This window comes from Phocoena phocoena, chromosome 5, assembly GCF_963924675.1.
Source record: "Phocoena phocoena chromosome 5, mPhoPho1.1, whole genome shotgun sequence".
Classification (NCBI taxonomy): Eukaryota; Metazoa; Chordata; class Mammalia; order Artiodactyla; family Phocoenidae; genus Phocoena; species Phocoena phocoena.
Genome location: NC_089223.1, coordinates 139155826 through 139171772, shown reverse-complemented (window position 1 = coordinate 139171772; position 15947 = coordinate 139155826). Strand labels below are relative to the sequence as shown.

Below are 15947 nucleotides of genomic sequence, written 5' to 3'. Positions count from 1 at the left end.
CCTCAGGCACAGACGCAGGAGACGGCAGCAGGACAGGACGCCCAGACTGTATTTGTCCCAGATATAAATTACGGTCACCTTTAGGTGATAAGTTACAAATGAGGGGGGGGCGGTGCAGAGCCCACACAGCCCCTCCGGGCACACAGACTCACTCACGCACGCACAGAGGACACGTTCACCTGAACCAAAATTTACAAGACGGTCCACATTGACCAACGGGGCCCGCAAAGCAAAAGCTGATGCCGCCCCCGGGGACGCCGACCTGGGGGACACACAGCGGCTACCAGAGGCGCGTGGCGAGGACGGGCCGCCACCCACGGCTGCTCCGATGCACGTGTCTGGACAGTTTTGGCACGAGCTTGGCGGGTACAGGGCTGGGCAGGCCACGTCCGAGGTTGGGGGCCGAATGTCAGGGTAAGGCCACCACCCAGGGTGCGAGGGCCCAGTGGCAAGACAGCGCCAAAGGCAAAGAGACCAGGCAATCAGGAGAGGGGCTTGTGGACCCTTCTCTGGGGCTTTGGGGGCTCCCAGGCAGCTGGGGTCGGGCTCTTCTGGGGACCAGGTCGGGACTCTGGGCCGGCTAAACTCTGGGGTTCTGTGGTAGGGGCTCTGCAAGTGGCCCGGCCAGACAGCCACGTTTGCATCCTGTTTCGCCAAGTCTCCGCGTGGAGAAGCACGGAGATCATACAAGTCCCGTCTGCCCAGCAGCGGGCACGGCACCCGTGTGCTGTCGGCAAATGGGAGGCCGAGCGTCGCAATGGTCATGTGCCGCATCGGCCTTGCTGATAAAAGCCACTCCCGCTGCACGCCCTCCGCACTTCCTTTGGGCCCCCAGCCAGGCTCCTGCTACCTCCTGGGCACCACCTGGCCTCCTCGGGGCCCTCCCATCCCAGCCCTGTCACTCCGGGGCCACCAGCCAGGTTCCGACTGGGCCGGCCAGACACCACCCAGGCCTGGAGAGGCATGTCCCCCAGGACAGCCCTCGGTGGAGAGGTGAGGCCAAAGAGCTAGTGGCCAGGGTGTCCCGTGTCTGTGCTGGGCAACCCCAGGGTCCAGAGAGCCAGTTGCCCTGTAGGAGCATCCAGGGGGACAGCCCATGGGGCATGAGGTGAGGTACAGCACTGCCTGGCTGAAGGGGTCAGAGGTGGCAGAGGGACCTGGGGAGGAGTGCGTGCCCTCCAGGACAGTGGCCCGGGCCCCAGAGAGCCCCGTGCCCACCCATCACTGGGACGAAGGCCAGAGAAGTACCCACTACCCACCCAGCAGTTGTGTGTGGCACGGGCACGGGACAAGAGGGAAACACCCAAGGGCAGGGCTGTGGGCGAGTACATCCACCAGCGAACGCTGCTCCAGGACCCGCCTCTACTTGGAGTCCCCCTCAGGGGCAGGCGCCCCATCTGCTCGCACATCCTTGGGGGTCACCGCCTTCCTGGGCTTCTGCTTGGCCTTCCTGAGCATGTGGACCTGTCCCGAGACAGGCAAGGTCTGAGGGCTGTGCAATACTGCAGGCCACCTGGTGCCGGGTCCTAGGACGGCCGCTGCCATCTCAGCCCATCTTACAGAAGGGGAAAGAGCGGAGCGTGGTGTGACCGCGGCTTGTGGGGAGGGGCTCCCTAGGGGCTGGCCGGCCTCATCCAGCCTCACGACCTCCCCGCGTCAGGGAAGAACCAGCTGCAGCAGGACCGCCGGGTGCCCAGGCCATGCCGGCCACTCTGCACAGCCAAGGCCTGCGGGCAGCGATCCCCCTGCCCAGCCCGCGCCTGCGTACCTTCGGGCCTGCGGCCGAGATGATCATGTGCCCGGGAGCCTGGACCCAGGGCTCGCCGTCCACCTGCACAGGTGCGGCCTTGAGGAGGGTGACACGGAAGTAGGACCCCTGGGCGATGCGGATGCCAGAGCGCAGCCCACCCTGGACCTGACCCTGGTGGGGGAGAGGGGGAGCCACGCTCAGAGGGCCGCAGCGCCACAGCCCGGCCCCCCGGTCCCCCGCCCCCGCGCTCACCATGTGCACGACGCCCGTCACCCCCACCACCTCCAGCAGCCCGTCGTCCATGCGTGGCTTCTCGAATCTCGAGTCACTTTCGGAGCCCCACAGGTCGGCCCCCGAGCCCCAGCTGCACCAAGAAGGAGGGGCACACAGGTCAGAGGGAGGCCGGAGGGAGGCCGGGGTGGGGGGGCCGGAGCCCGGGCGCCCCGCGTGCGGGCACCTGGGGATGTTGATGAAGATGAGCCCCTCGATGCTGGGCAGCTGCACCTCCTGCCGCCCCGCCTGCAGCCGCAGGGCCCTGTGCAGGCCGCGGGAGCGGTTCATCTTCTGCAGCCCAGCCCGCACGTACACGCCCTTGTTGTGGAACCTGGCGGGGGACCTACAGTCACGGACGAGCCCCCCGGAAGTACACGGTCGCCAGGGCAGCCCCACACCCACCCCTGCCCTGCGGCACCTGCTCGTGAACTTGCCGGGCTCTTCCTCTCGTGCCTGGTGGAAGTCCAGGCTTAGCTCTGCGTCGATGCCAATCCCACAGTAGTTACTCATGTGCACGATCTGCGAACAAGACGCGTCGGCCCGGTCGGCCCCGCCTGTGCTCCCCGCCGTGCGCTCCCCGCCGCGTGCTCCCCGCTGCCCTGTCCCTTGTCGGCCCCGCCGTGTGCTCCCCGCCGTGTGCTCCCCGCCGTGTGCTCCCCGCCATGTGCTCCCCGCTGCCCTGTCCCTTGTCGGCCCCGGTCAGCCCCGCCGTGTGCTCCCCGCCGCCCTGTCCCTTGGCCCCGGTCGGCCCCGCCGTGTGCTCCCCGCTGCCCTGTCCCTTGGCCCCGGTCGGCCCCACCATGTGCTCCCCGCTGCCCCTGCGGTGGGTCCGGCCTCCTGTCACAGAGCTGCTCCGTCCGGTGACTGCCCCACACTCAGGTTCTGAGCCGGCCATCCCCAGGCCCGGCACCCGTGTCCACGAGGGAACAGCGCTGGCGCCAACGCCAAGGCGTGGCTGGGGCAAGGACGAACACCTGGACAGACGTGGTAGAGAGGCGCCAGCCGGGTGCCACACCCCCGCCTGGGCACACCGGTACCTTGGGGGGCTCTGCGTCTGCCACGCTGTTCTCCCCACTGCTGGCCTCATGAGCGTCCAGCAGGATGGTCCAGCGGTCCACGAGCACGGCGTCTGCCTCGTCCACCGACACCAGCACGGAGAACGGGTCCTCTCCGCTGTAGCCCGGTCCCCAGCGGAGGACCCGGCCAAGGTCATTCCCTGGACAGCGGCAAGACACACGCTGACTCTCCACACCCACCCCTCGCCCCGCCAAGCCCGGGGCCCCATCCCCCAACGTGCCAGCTGACCCCACCTGTGCCCAGGGGCAGGATGGCCACGGCAGGCTCTGGGCAAGCCAGGCGGTGCCGCATCTCCTCCAGGGCGGCAAGCACCCAGCCCACGGTGCCGTCCCCGCCACACACCAGCACCCGGAAGCAGGGCACCTGGGAGAACACGTGGAACCTGGCGGCAGGGAGACAGGACGTGTCCCGGCACTGGCCACGGCCGCGAACAAGCAGGGCAGGAGGTCACCCCCGGGGCAGAAGCGGCCGCAGCTCATCCCCACCCAGGGTGCCCTTGAGGGTTCCGACCCACCGAACCCCAACCTGTTCCTGCTGGCCGGGGGGCAGGCATGGGCAGGTACCCCTTCTGGCAGGCTCACCCGGGCAGCGGCCCCCCGTTGGTCAGCTCAAAGACCTGGTGGGGGTTGAGCAGCTTCCGGAAACTGCAGAGCAGGTCGCGGCCCTTGAGGCCTCCGCTTCTGGGGTTCACAAACACCAGCAGGGGGCGGCAGTGTGGGGGCAGCTTCAGGTGCTGACGGATGGGACTGCGTTAGGACGGGCTGGCCGGACCCCCAGAGACAGAGCCGGGCCTCCCCCAGCACGCGGCCTGGCAGTGGTGGCCCCTGCCCCTCAGCCCACCTGCCTGAGCCAGTCTGGGGCCGGCCCCTCCAGAGGAAGGCCACGCGGCCACCCCACTTCACCACCGCCTGCTCAGGCTGCATCCCACAACAGGAGGGGTGCCCATAGACCCCTGGGCGGTGGGGTGGGACGACACTGGCCAGCCTGGAGCTCTGAGCACATCGGCCACGCCACAGCTGCCACGCCACGTGTCCTCAGGCCATGTCCGCCACCAGACCCACGTGGCCCAGGAGCCTAGGCTGGAAGCCCACGCAGGACCCCGCCTGCCCCTCTCAGAGCCAGCCCACTGCCAGGCCCCCACCCACCCACACGGCAGTCAGGAGGGGCAGCCCGGCTCGCAGGGCGGCCCCAGGCCTCCCCTGGGCCACGGGACAAAGCCCGCCCCCAAACACAACGGCAGAAACAGTGCCCGCGAGAGTGGGCAGGGAGCAGGGGTCCCCACGTGGTGAGGACGGGGGCTGCCGGGTGACAGGAGACAAACAGGCGCAGACACAGCGGGCAGCGGCCGCACACGGGCTCGGCCGTGGCTCAAGGCCGAGGACACACTGGGGTGACGTGTGAGCCACCGGGCCGAGCTGCCTGCGGTCACCACTTACCTGCTCAGCCCAGGGCAGGCAGCTGCCGGGAGAGAGAAAGTGCGTGTCGGCATCACCCACCCGTCTCTGCCCGTGGAGCCGGCGGGGGGGAGCCTGACCTGCAGTGGCCGCCTCCTTGTCTGGATGGTAGGACAGGGCAGCAGAAACCTGTAGACGTGGCTCACCCAGTCACAGACCCTGAACTCGTTCTGCTCTAATCCTGCTCGGCCTGAACTGGGGTCCGGTCGCCTCGGGGGGTCCTTGGGGGCCAGCAGGGCCAAGGACCGGAAGCTACCACTAGGGCACACAGTGCAGGGCGGGGTCTGGGGCATCGCTGGGGCTTTGGGACAGCCTGCAGGGTCAGGGAGCATCACCCACTGGCCAGAGGAGGCCCAGGGTGCGAGCAGGGCTGCAGAGGCTTCCAGGGCAGGAAAAGCGGGGCCAGGGCCCACGACCCTGCGAGGGCCGCACACACAGTCACAAACACAGGCCAGCCCTGAAGAGGCGGCCGCTGCAGGGCCAGTCACGTGGCGTGCCGGCCTCTCTCCATCGGACCTCGGGCCCCTCCCTCGGAGTCAGTCAGCCGTGCACACAGACTCGGACTTTGCTCCAACTGACCAGGTAGTAGACAAACTGGCCATGGAAGCTATGGCCCCAGGCCCCGCCCCAGCGCCACTCACCAGCACATCCGGGAGCACCAGGGCAGTCAGCGGCCGGCCGTGCACAGCCGTGTCCCTGACCAGCATGTACAGCCGCTCGGCCTCCGCAAAGCAGGCCACGTCCAGCACCACGGCACCTGTGGCAGGTGGGCCGTGAGCTCGGTTACTTGTCCTGCCGCCACCCACACGGTGTCTGGGCTGGGGCCTCGCCTCCTCCCGCGGCCGAATGGCCCCAGTTCTGGCCACGGCCCACCTCAGGCCAGCCCGTCCCAAGGCGTCCCCGCAGTGCGGGACTCCCTCCCCCAGGGGAAGCCTCCAAGGACAGCTGGGCCCAGAGACAGGAGATGCTGGGTGCCCAGAGCAAGGCCACCTGGAGGCAGGGTGGAGCAGACCCGCACCCCCCCCCCCCCGCCCGCCAGGACCCGCGAGAGGCATGGAGAACATTGGTAACTGCTATGGACCCACAGAGGGGAGACGGGCCTCACGGTACTGTTTTCCCACTGGGAAGATCTGAAGTTTCCCGCCATAAAAGATGGAATCCATGAGCACAAGAGGTTGTGGAGAAAACATTCTCTGCACCTCAGTCATGTTTTAGCAAAAGCATCACAGCTATGAACCAGGAAACGAAACACCACCGTTTCCCCGGCCCACGGGTCCCAAACAAGGTGAAGCAAGAGGACAAGGCTGCTCCAGCTACTCCAGGGAGTGACCTCGGACCCAACCTGACCACAACCCGTGGGGGCTCACCTTGTGCGGAGTAGACGTGGCTCACGGACACCAGGCCAGCTGCAAAGACGGGGGGGCGGGCAGGGTGGCACGCTGCAGTCAGACACCAGGGACCTGCCCCCCAGGCCCCCGACCCAGGGCCGCCACCCCAGGCAGTCCCACCCGGCCCCCCAGGCCAGGAGTAAGTTCACACCACCCAACAGTGCAGCTCTCCCAGGAAGTGCCTCCCCACTCCAGGCACAGGGCACTCCCCCCAGGGCCCAGAGCAGGAAACCTCCTCAGAGGAGGTGATGGGGTCTGGGCCCCAGAGGTGAGGACGGAGACCCTCTGGGCCAGGAACCAGCTCGGGAAAGGCTCAGCCAGTGCTTGGGGGAAGCGGGACAGCAGGGGGATGCAGCCTCGGCCCAGCAGCCCGCACACCTGCTCTCAGGACTCCCGCCCTGCCCCCCACCTGGCCAAGCGCCCCGGACCAGCCCAGGCAGTCTCACCTTTGCTGGCCACAGCCTCGTCCAGCAGACTGCTATACTCCTGGGGGGACCGGCCAGGGGGCAGGCCACCCACGAACAGAGAGACGCGTGGGGCCACCACTCTGCTCTCAGCCACATAGAACCGCGTCTGGCTCATCTGCCGCAGGGACGTCTGCAGGGAGGGGGGAACGCCGAGCAGAGAACTAGGGGACGGGCCTCCCCACCCCCCATCCACCAAGGGGGCCGAAGGGAAGACGCCCCAGGCTGAAGGCCGCCAAGATGCGAAAGGGGAGGAGAGAAAGGACACACGGGGAACTTGCGAAGGGGAGGCACTGCTGGCCGGGACGCTTAGCTGCCCGCCAGCATGGCCTTGTGTCCTAAGGACAGACAGACTCCCTCTCTACAAGGTAGAAGCCATGGCCAAAGGCCAGCCGTTCCCCAGGGGCCAGTGTCCACACCCACTGACCTGCCGGATCTCACGAAGCCGGTCGAGCAAGGGCTCCTCGTCCGCCAGCACCGTGCGCTGGACTGCAGAGTCGAGAGACAGCACTCTTAGCCCCAGGCCCCGCGGCCACCTCCAAAAGCACCCGCCCTGGGCCCCTGGCACCTAGGGGCAGGACTGGTCAGGGCTTTGACGACAGGCTGCCCGCTCACCTTGCCTGCTGCCCATGAGTACCTCCACCAGCTGGAAGCTCTTCAGCCCCTCGGCCTGTTGGGGTGGAATTCAGGGCATCAGGCCTGGACCAGCCCTAACGGCCCCCCCCCCCCGCCCCCGCCTCCCGAAGTCCCACACGGGGCCACCACACCAGGCAGGGCGGGCCCAGCACACATACCTGGCGTCCGAGCAGCGGGAGGACCTCCAGCACCACAGTCCGGGCAGTGCTCTGCGGGGTCACACGCAGGGACACGTAGGCCACACCCACCCTGCAGGGGACAAGCTCAGGAGCTGGGGTCGCACAGCCCCCACCCCTCCCTCCCTCCGCGGACCCTACCGGGGACCTGGGTCTCACTTGAGCCAGGCGGGGTAGATCTTCAGGACCTCCTGGGTGCGGGGCAGAGCGCGAATGATCCAGGCCTCGGGAACGCGAGTGATGCTGGGAGCGTCTCGGGCCCCTGGGCCTCTACTGCTCTCCTCCTCAGTGGTCCCACCGCTCCAGGCCTTTCCTGAGGCCCCGGTGTTGCCAGCCAGAGCGGGTGCAGGGAGCGCCTGCAGCTGGAAGCCCTGAGGGTCCTCCGTGATGTAGTAGGCCCGCAGCGCCACCTCCTTGGAGGGGGGTGGGGGTGGGCGTGAGCGGAGCCAGGCCACGCTGGGTCCCCGCAGCCCCCCAGGGACGGGCCTGCAAGGTGGCTGCGGGGTCCCTCTTACCAGCACCTCCTGACTCTTGGCCAGGCGGGGGACGGTGATGGCACGAAAGTGGTTTCGCTGCACTGCGTCGTTGCCGTCAAAGATCTTCAGAGTCTGCTTGCCTGGGCCACAGGGAAGTGGGTGCAAATCCGTGGAACGAGGCACGGGATGGGGGAACGGGGCATGGGATGCGGGGCTGGGCACAGCTAAGGGGCACTTACTGGACTCTAGTGCCATCACCTCTCTCCCTGGGCCGGCGGGGGCGCTTCCGTCCACGCTGTCTTCTCCCTCCCCTGTGGGACGGTCACAGTTGGCCTCAGTCGAGGCCCGGCCCCCACCCCAGACGCCCGCTCCCCGCCGCCCTGCTCACCGGGCTCAGGGGCCGTGCTCTCGGAAATCCGAAAGCAGTGCATCTTGCTGAAGTTGCGGGACAGCAGGCGCACGCACGCCGGCGGCAGGACCATGGTGCGCAGGCGCCCGAAAGTACACTCGGGGGCGAGAGCCGCGGAGCAGACCGAGTGGGCCTGGGGGAGAGGGCGCGGGCTCAGCCTGGGGTCCTGGTACAGGAGAGGGCCTGGGTCCAGGCCGGCCCTCAGTGATTTCCCGGGGGGCCACATTGAGCTCCCACGCAACCCCCAACCTCAGTCTCCCCTGCACAACCGAACCCCCACCCCAAAAGCCGGAAAACACCCCGATCCAAACGAGCTGTCCCCAGGACCCCCGCCCCCCAGCCTGCTTTGCCACTGGACGATGCCACCCGCCCCCCTGGTCTTGGCCGCGACACCCATCTCGCCCCGCCCCCAGGACCCCGCCCCCGCCTCACGCGCACCCGCGCCTCTCCCGCCCCGCCCCCAGGACCCCGCACCCGCCCCACGCGCACCCGCGCCTCTCCCGCCCCGCCCCCAGGACCCCCGCACCCGCCCCACGCGCACCCGCGCCTCTCCCGCCCCGCCCCCAGGACCCCGCCCCCGCCCCACGCGCACCCGCGCTTCTCCCGCCCCGCCCCCAGGGCCTCCGCCCCGCCCCACCTGTACGCCGCACCACTCGCAGCGCACGCCGGCCAGCACGTCGGACGAGCAGCAAGTCTTCCGGCAGACCTCGCAGCGCGCGCCCGAGGGCAGGTTTCCCTCGCGCCAGTGGTGGAGGTGCGTGTCCTGCGGGAGGGCTGTCAGCAGGCTCGGCGGAGCCTCCCCCACCTCCCCGGCCCTCCGGCCCTCCGGCCCCCGGCCCAGCGCACTCACGTGGTCCCGGTGCCCGTCCTGGTGGCACTGGCGGCAGTCGCTGCAGGCGAAGGGCACACAGTCGGGGTGAACATGCAGCTCACACACTGGGGGGCGAGCAGGGTTAGGGGCCTCTCGCCGCTGCCCGCCGACCCTGCCAGACCCCTTCTCGCCGGCCTCTCTGCTCCCGTCTGGGGCCGCCCTCCCCTGACCGCACATTCTTTAACCTTTTGGGGTCCGACGTGCGAGACAGGAGCAGTCCCCCCTCCCTCGGCGGGATGGGGGCCAGCTTCTCCGCTCCTCTCCCCTACGGGCCCACCTCAACACGCAGCCTGCGCCCCTGCGGTCCCCTGCACCCGCCTCCCCGCCTCCCGGCGCGGGCAGCTCCAGAATCCCCGAACCCCATCCTAGAGCTACCGCCTGACCGCAGGGAGGGCTGGGCGCCCCTGGGCAGCAGAGGCCAAGTCCCTGGTGAGGAGGGAGTTAGACCCCAGAGGAGCCAGGCAGGCTCCTGGCGGTACCTTCGCAGCGAACCCCGGGCGCCTCCAGGCCCTTTCGGCACACGGCGCAGAACCTGCGCTTGTAGAGCCCCCGGGGGCCGAAGCAGTGGGCCACGGGGACCTGGAAGGAGCAGAGCTCGGCCTCAGCCTGGGCCCTAAGGCCTGGCCACCGGGTCCCCAAGCCCCACTTCCTCTCTGTCCCAGGGAGCTCCCATCACCAGCCCTGGCCACCTGCCTGACCGCCATACGCCCCTCAGTCCTCCCGAGCACAATTAACAGGATGCTGTGTGTGCCTCTCAGCCCCCCGGTGCTCCCAGGGGTCCTGCCGGGGACTGCCCTGCATGCTGACCTCCCCGTTCCCTGTGCACGACCAACTCAGGGCTGCCTGGGCCGTGATCTCAGACAACCCCCACTGCAGCTCAGGCCCCGGCTGGTCCTGCCCAGGCCTGATCCAGCTGCACAGGTGCTGTCCACTCCCCCAGGCCTATTCCCCTCCGTGATACACTTCAGGCCACCCGGATAAAGTACAGGTGGGGGAGGCCCACCAACAGGCAGGAGGGGCAGTGCTGGGTATCAGGGACCCTGGAGAAGACAGGGTCAGAACCATCGGGAAGTGACGCCCAGCTGCTGCCCTGGGAGGGGCTCACAGGCAGGGATGCAGTCTGCAGCTCAGGGACCCAGACCAGCACAAGGGAACACTCCCACCCCAGCCCCCCAGTGCTTGGGCCACTGCCCACCCCATCCGACATGCTGGCCTGACTGCCCACCACAAAAGCTGGCCTCCCTGACCCTCTGCACACTCCCCCCGAAGGTGCAGTAGCCCATGCTCCATACGCACGCGGACCAGGCTGGGTGCCACACTCGCACACGGGATCTTCACGTGCTTCAGGCACTTCTCGTGGGACATGAAGTTGCAGACTATGGGAATGAGAGCCCCGTGAGTTGGCCCCCGTCCTGCCCGGGAATCAAAAGACCCCAGGTCTTGGCACGTGGGAGGGAGGCCGCAACCAGGGGGACCGCCAAGGGCCGTGTGGTAGGGTGCCAGCATTCTGTGACGGGGCAGATGGCCCATCACAGTGGGCCCACCCTCCCAAAACTTCCTGACCCCAGCCCTAGTCATAGGGGTAGGGAGAGGGCATGGAGACAACCTGATCCTCTGTCCCACCCCAGAGAGCCCAGAGCGGGGAGCGGGGCCCTGGTGGCTCTGACCGTCCTGGATGACGGTGTGTTCTGGTGTCCCGAGAGTCCCCCGTCCAGCACCCTATACACACACGCACACACAGGCCCAGTTCTTTCAAGTCTCTGCTGAGGGTGGGTGGGCAGGTGGGCACTTGGCCAGCTCCTGCACCTCTACCTACCCCCTACACCAGCTTCACCAGGGACACCCTTCCCTCACTCCCCACAACTGCATACACCCCTAATTACCCCTCCCACGCACGATGTGCCTGCCCAGACCACAGCCAGTCTGTGATAGACCAGGATCCCCCCAGCCCCCCGAGGCAGGCAGGGCGGCTGGCCCAATGAGGGCTGCACCTGCCCCGGCCCAGGGAGTACAGCCCAGAGGCTCCAACAGTGGTAAGCTATGCTCGCAAGGCCCACAGGGGCAGCAAGGGGGCACCCTACCCATCCTGGGGACGCGTGGGGCCGGGTGAGGCACCCAGCCTGGCTCGGCTGCGGGCAGGCGGCACCCAGCTTCCTCCTCTGGCCCATGCACATAGTCCCTGCTCCCCCCACATGCTGGGTGCTCCCTGGCAGGAGAAGGGGCTCTTCCTCCCATGCCCTTGTCAGGCCCCTCTGCTTGCTGAGGTCACCGGCTCCTTCTCCAGAGTTGGGGAGAAGGTCCGCACAGCTGCCCAGTGAAGGCCTCCACATCACCCCCATTTCCCTTCCATGGGCTTCTTTGCCCCTCAGACCTAGTGCCCACCTTCAGGAGGCCATACCCGCGAGGGGGACCTGCCACTTGCCCTGGCATTAGGCATCCTGTGTGAGGCGCCCAGTCTCCTCTGCAGGCTCCAGCCTGAATGCTCCCTCTGTCCCCAGAGCCAAAGGTCCATCTCCCTGAGCAGGGCAGAGGCTCCCCGCCCCGTCCCCTGCGGAAGCGAGCAGGATTAGAAGAGCGGACCCTGGCAGCACACGTGTCAGCTGCCCAGGAGCCAGAGGAGGGAGGGCCTCCTCACCCCGCCAGGCCGGCTTGGCGGCGGCGTGTGAGCCCTGTTGGGGCATGTCACACTCGGGGTGGCAGGCCTGGCCCAGCTGGCTCTCTGGGAGTCTGAGCCTGCGCAGCGCCAGCACTCAGGCCCTGTGGGCAGCAGTGTGCACCCAGGAGAGAATGGGCCAGCACCAGCCCAGGGGAGCCAGTGGCCCAGGCCAGCCCTGCCTGGCCGCACTGCTGCCCCTTGCACCTGCTCAGGGTTGGCTGGCTTCATCCGCACTCACTGCACCTGCCCTGCGCTGCCGCGACGTTCTTTCCCCACTGGATCCCAAGCCAGGTGAGGGCGCCTAGGGAGCAGATCTTTCCACCGGCCTGGGGGAGGGGCCGCGGCCACTGGACGCCCCCAGACGCCCGCAGGAGCTGGCCCTCATCACCTCCACGGGGAGGTCTGGGCCTGGCACACTCCTGCCCCGAGGGGCAAGGGGCTCTATCCTGGGGAGGCCATTGCTGGAAGTGCAGAGGTGAGGTGCCCGTTCTGGCCCAGGTACTGGGATCTGCGATGGGGTCGCGGGCGCTCACCGTCACACAGGATGCCGGCCAGCCCCCAGATGAAATCGGAGCAGAGGTGGCAGAAGGTGGGCTTGGTGAGCGTCACCTTCCTGAAGCTGTGACCCGGCGCGGCGGGGCTCAGGGGCCTAGCGCCCGCCCGCTCCGGCCCCGACCCCGGCCCGGACCCCGGCCCCGACCCCGGCCCCGACGGCGAGCGGCTTCCGGCGCCCAGCTCCGGGCTGGAGGTCGGGTTGCCCTGGCGCGGGGAGCCGCCGCCAAGCCAGGCGCGGGCCCCGGGCTCGGCCGCCGCCGCCATCCCCGGCCAGGGCGGCCCGAGCCCCAGTGGAGGACGACTGCGGGGTCAGCACTGCGGGTAAGAGGGGCAGCCGTCCCCAGCTGTGCCCCGCGGTCCTCGCCGTGCTTCCGACTGCGCCTGCCGTCACTGCGCAGGCGCGCACCCGCGGGGCGGGGCCTGGGGCGGGGTCCCGGCCCTTGGGCGGGGGCGGGGTGGGGCCTGCGGGATGGGGGCGGGGCACGAGCGGGGCGGGCCTGCGGAGCAGTGGGTGGGCCGAGGTCCGAGCTCCGCGGCCTTCCGGGCAGGTGGGTGGGTCTGGTGGCCCGACGAGGTCCGGTGGCCAGACGAGACAGGCACACGACCTGCAGACACCGACGCGAGGTGTTTGCACCTGCGGCGCCCGGGCACGCGCCTGCGCAGACGGACGCCTCCCACGCGGCACCGGGATCCCGCTCGCGGCTGCTCAGGGCGACCCGGCAAACGTGCGGCACTGCCCCAGGTCCCCAGAGTGGGGTCTGGAGGCCAGGCCCTGCCCTAGGGGGCCCCCGTCTGGAGTCAGAGGGCCGGGGAAGGGTTTGGGGTCTCGGGGTGGGGGGTCCCAGGGTGAGGTCCGGGGAGGAGCTAGGCCCTCTGGGCCCCAGTCTGGGCGTCCATGGTGGAGGAGGAAGGCGATGGAGATGGCTCTGGAGCTGGGACGGCCTGTCTGCCCTGTGTGCTCCCACCAGCCGTGCATGGGCGGCTCAGTCTGCGGGGTCTTCGGACGCGTAGACCCTGCCCCGCCGCGAGCAACCCCCGGCGCCCGGCCCCTGTCCTCATCACAGACGGGGTGGTTCCCTTCAGGAGGTGCTCCCTCCCATCATCTCTCACTTGGGAAGCCCGAGGGACTGGCATCTTTCCCTCTGGACCCCGACCTCGTGGGCGACCTAAAGCGACCCCACCCCGGGCCTCCCGGACCCTTCCCCGCTGTGAAAGGCCCGCCCCCACCGCACTCCCAGGGAAGGCAGTGAATCCAGCCCTTGCCCTGCCCCCCAGCGTTGTCTCGAGGACGTGTGGGGGTCGCGTCCACGCGGGGCACCCTGCCCCATCGCCTGACAGCGCTCCGGGGTCCCCGCCCCTGTGGGCCTGACCGCGGATTGTAATGCGCGTCGCCGAGCCGGGCGTCGTGGGCCACGGCGCTTCCGGGGGACCTGCCTGATCCCTGCTGCGTCGTTGTGGGCTGCCCTCCCTCGGGACAGGCCCCGGCACGGCAGGGTGAGCAGGGGCTGCAGGGACCCAGACGAGGAGGAGAACGGGGCAGGGGACACAACCAGGGGAGGATAATGTCCGGGGGAGGGCGTAGTAGGGAGGAAATGCCTGGAAGTGTGTTAGGCCTGCTGGGAGGGGCTGCGGAGGCGGGAGAGAGGGAGGGCGGGGCCAGGGACGGGCCCAAAGACCGGAGCCAACCCGTGAGGGTGGGGGGGACTGGGCTCCCAATCCTGTTGGAGCACCGGCTGTGCACCGGGGCGCTGGGCTGGCACCCCTGCCCACCCTGGGGCTGAGTGCTGGGGCAGGGGGCAGACAGACAAGAGCAAACTGAGAAATAAGGCGGGAAACGCCCCTTGGTATCTCAGTGCCTGGCCGTGGACGGACGGAAGGAGCCAGGACTGAGCTACCAGGAGGACAAACATACAAACAGGGGAAATGGGTTGCAAAGCCCCGAGGCCGTGATGTTGAAAAGGCAAGGACATCCCTTCGCCTCGGGCTCCCCAGACAGGCCCCTGCGCCCTGGAGCATTTAGCTCACTGCCAGCCCCCTCCCTCCTCCCCACGCCCTGAGGCCACAGGGCCCTGACTGCCCACACTCCTCTCCTCAGCAACCCCCAAGCAGCCCCAGGCCAACCTGCTTCTTGGCCCCGGGAGGGTTGTGACCCAGCCATGGTTCCTGTAAGAAGCAGAGGTTTCTATTGAAGCCCACTCCCCGTAATTCAAACCAGCTGACTTCTAAGGACTCAGGATTTCAGGATATATCTTTCTCCGTTTGCGAGAAAGTGGAGTACAGGAAAAACATCTTGAAAAGAAAAGTCCACGTCTGACCATTTCCACAGACTTTAACTGCTTTCTGACCCGGCGTAGTAACTAAAGTGGCAAACATACTTCCACCAAACTGTCCCCTGGCCTCCTTGGAATACCTTCCAAAGTAACTAGCAGCTTCTAGATGAAGCTTAAATCTAAAACTGTGCTTGGGACACATAATAAAATTCCAGACAGGCAACTTAAACAACAGACATTTATTTATCTTGGTTCTGGAGGCTGGAAGTTGGAGATCAGGGTGCTAGTGTGGTTGGTTCTGGTGAGGGCCCGCTTCCTGGCCTGCAGACACCATCTTTTGGCTGTGCTGGCACATGGGGGTGGGGACACTAATCCTATCCTGGGGCCCCACCCTCATGACCTCATCCAACCCTAATTATCCTCAAAGGCTCACCTCCAAATGCCATTCCATGGGGGCTAGAGTTTCAGCATATTAATCAGTGGGAGAATCAATGTTGTTTAAGTCACCCAGCTTGTGGTGTTTTGTGTGGGAACCGAGGCAAACTAATGTACACACAGACCTGCCAGCCTGCCTGGAAGCCCCAGAAACAGCCAGTCCTGCATTGTTTGGTGACTGGCCTGTGTCACCCAACGTTTTGTCTTGAGTTCTACTGAGGGTCTTTTTGTTCCTGCTCATGTCGCGGGCATGTGAGAGTCTGGCCCGCCGTTGGGGTCCTGCCTCTCAGTCCTTCTGCACCAGCGGGCTTGGGTGTCGGTGCCAGACTTTGGCTGTTATGGAAAATGCTTCTGGGAACATCCTCGTCCATGTGTTTGGTTACCACACATACATGTCCTTGTGTCTGCTGAAGTAGGACGTGCTATGTTCGCTTGTAGAAAATAATGCCAAACAGCTTTCCAAGACTCCACAGAAAAATAAAAGTTCATACTTCCACTAGCAATGTGGGAGACCTTGGCCAACCCTGGACACGAACAATGTCACCATTCCAGCCTTTCTGGTCAGGGTGCAGAGGTGTGTGCGGCTTTGGCCCTTGTCCGGTGGCGCTGGTGAGAAAGGCTGTAGCTCGTCCTGGATCTGTCTGTCGTCTGCACCTCCTCCTGTGAGGCTTGCCTTGATCACCTTTCTACTGAGCGTCTTTTTCTTATTGATTTGTAGGAGTTCTTTATATATTCTGGAGGTGATTCTTTTATTGGTTACAGTCAATTGTCAATATTCTCAAAGTCATGCTCTATGTGGTCTCTGCAAACTCTCACCCACGGCTCCTGGGGAAACACGGCTCCTGGGAAAACACCTAGGCTGCTTCCTGCCAGCCTCTCGGCACGGCATTTTCCCCGATGGGTCAACACAAAAGACCACTTAGTGAACAGACACCGTCGTTGGCTCGTTAAGCACTGACCCGGCCGGCAGCGCTGTCCCTAGGCCCGGACGGAGCTTCCCCGGCACACGGGTTCCTCCGCGGGGCACGTCCCGGCCACCCGCGCTCAGGACTCTGGA

The 15947-nt window shown here is 67.1% G+C and overlaps 1 protein-coding gene across 1 annotated transcript; it reads right to left on the bottom strand.

Moving 5' to 3' along the window:
* Positions 1-1362: 1362 nt before the first annotated feature.
* Positions 1363-12449, bottom strand: DGKQ (diacylglycerol kinase theta). Its single transcript, XM_065878021.1, has 23 exons — positions 12164-12449; positions 10271-10350; positions 9454-9553; positions 8954-9039; positions 8741-8866; positions 8083-8236; positions 7934-8005; positions 7734-7834; positions 7378-7631; positions 7201-7291; positions 7022-7076; positions 6834-6895; positions 6389-6539; positions 5922-5960; positions 5196-5311; positions 3682-3833; positions 3334-3482; positions 3061-3239; positions 2442-2542; positions 2208-2354; positions 2003-2114; positions 1769-1921; positions 1363-1464 (listed from the first exon to the last, which is right to left on the bottom strand). The coding sequence occupies exons 1-23, from the start codon at positions 12447-12449 to the stop codon at positions 1363-1365; spliced, it is 2868 nt and encodes a 955-aa protein (XP_065734093.1).
* Positions 12450-15947: the final 3498 nt, after the last annotated feature.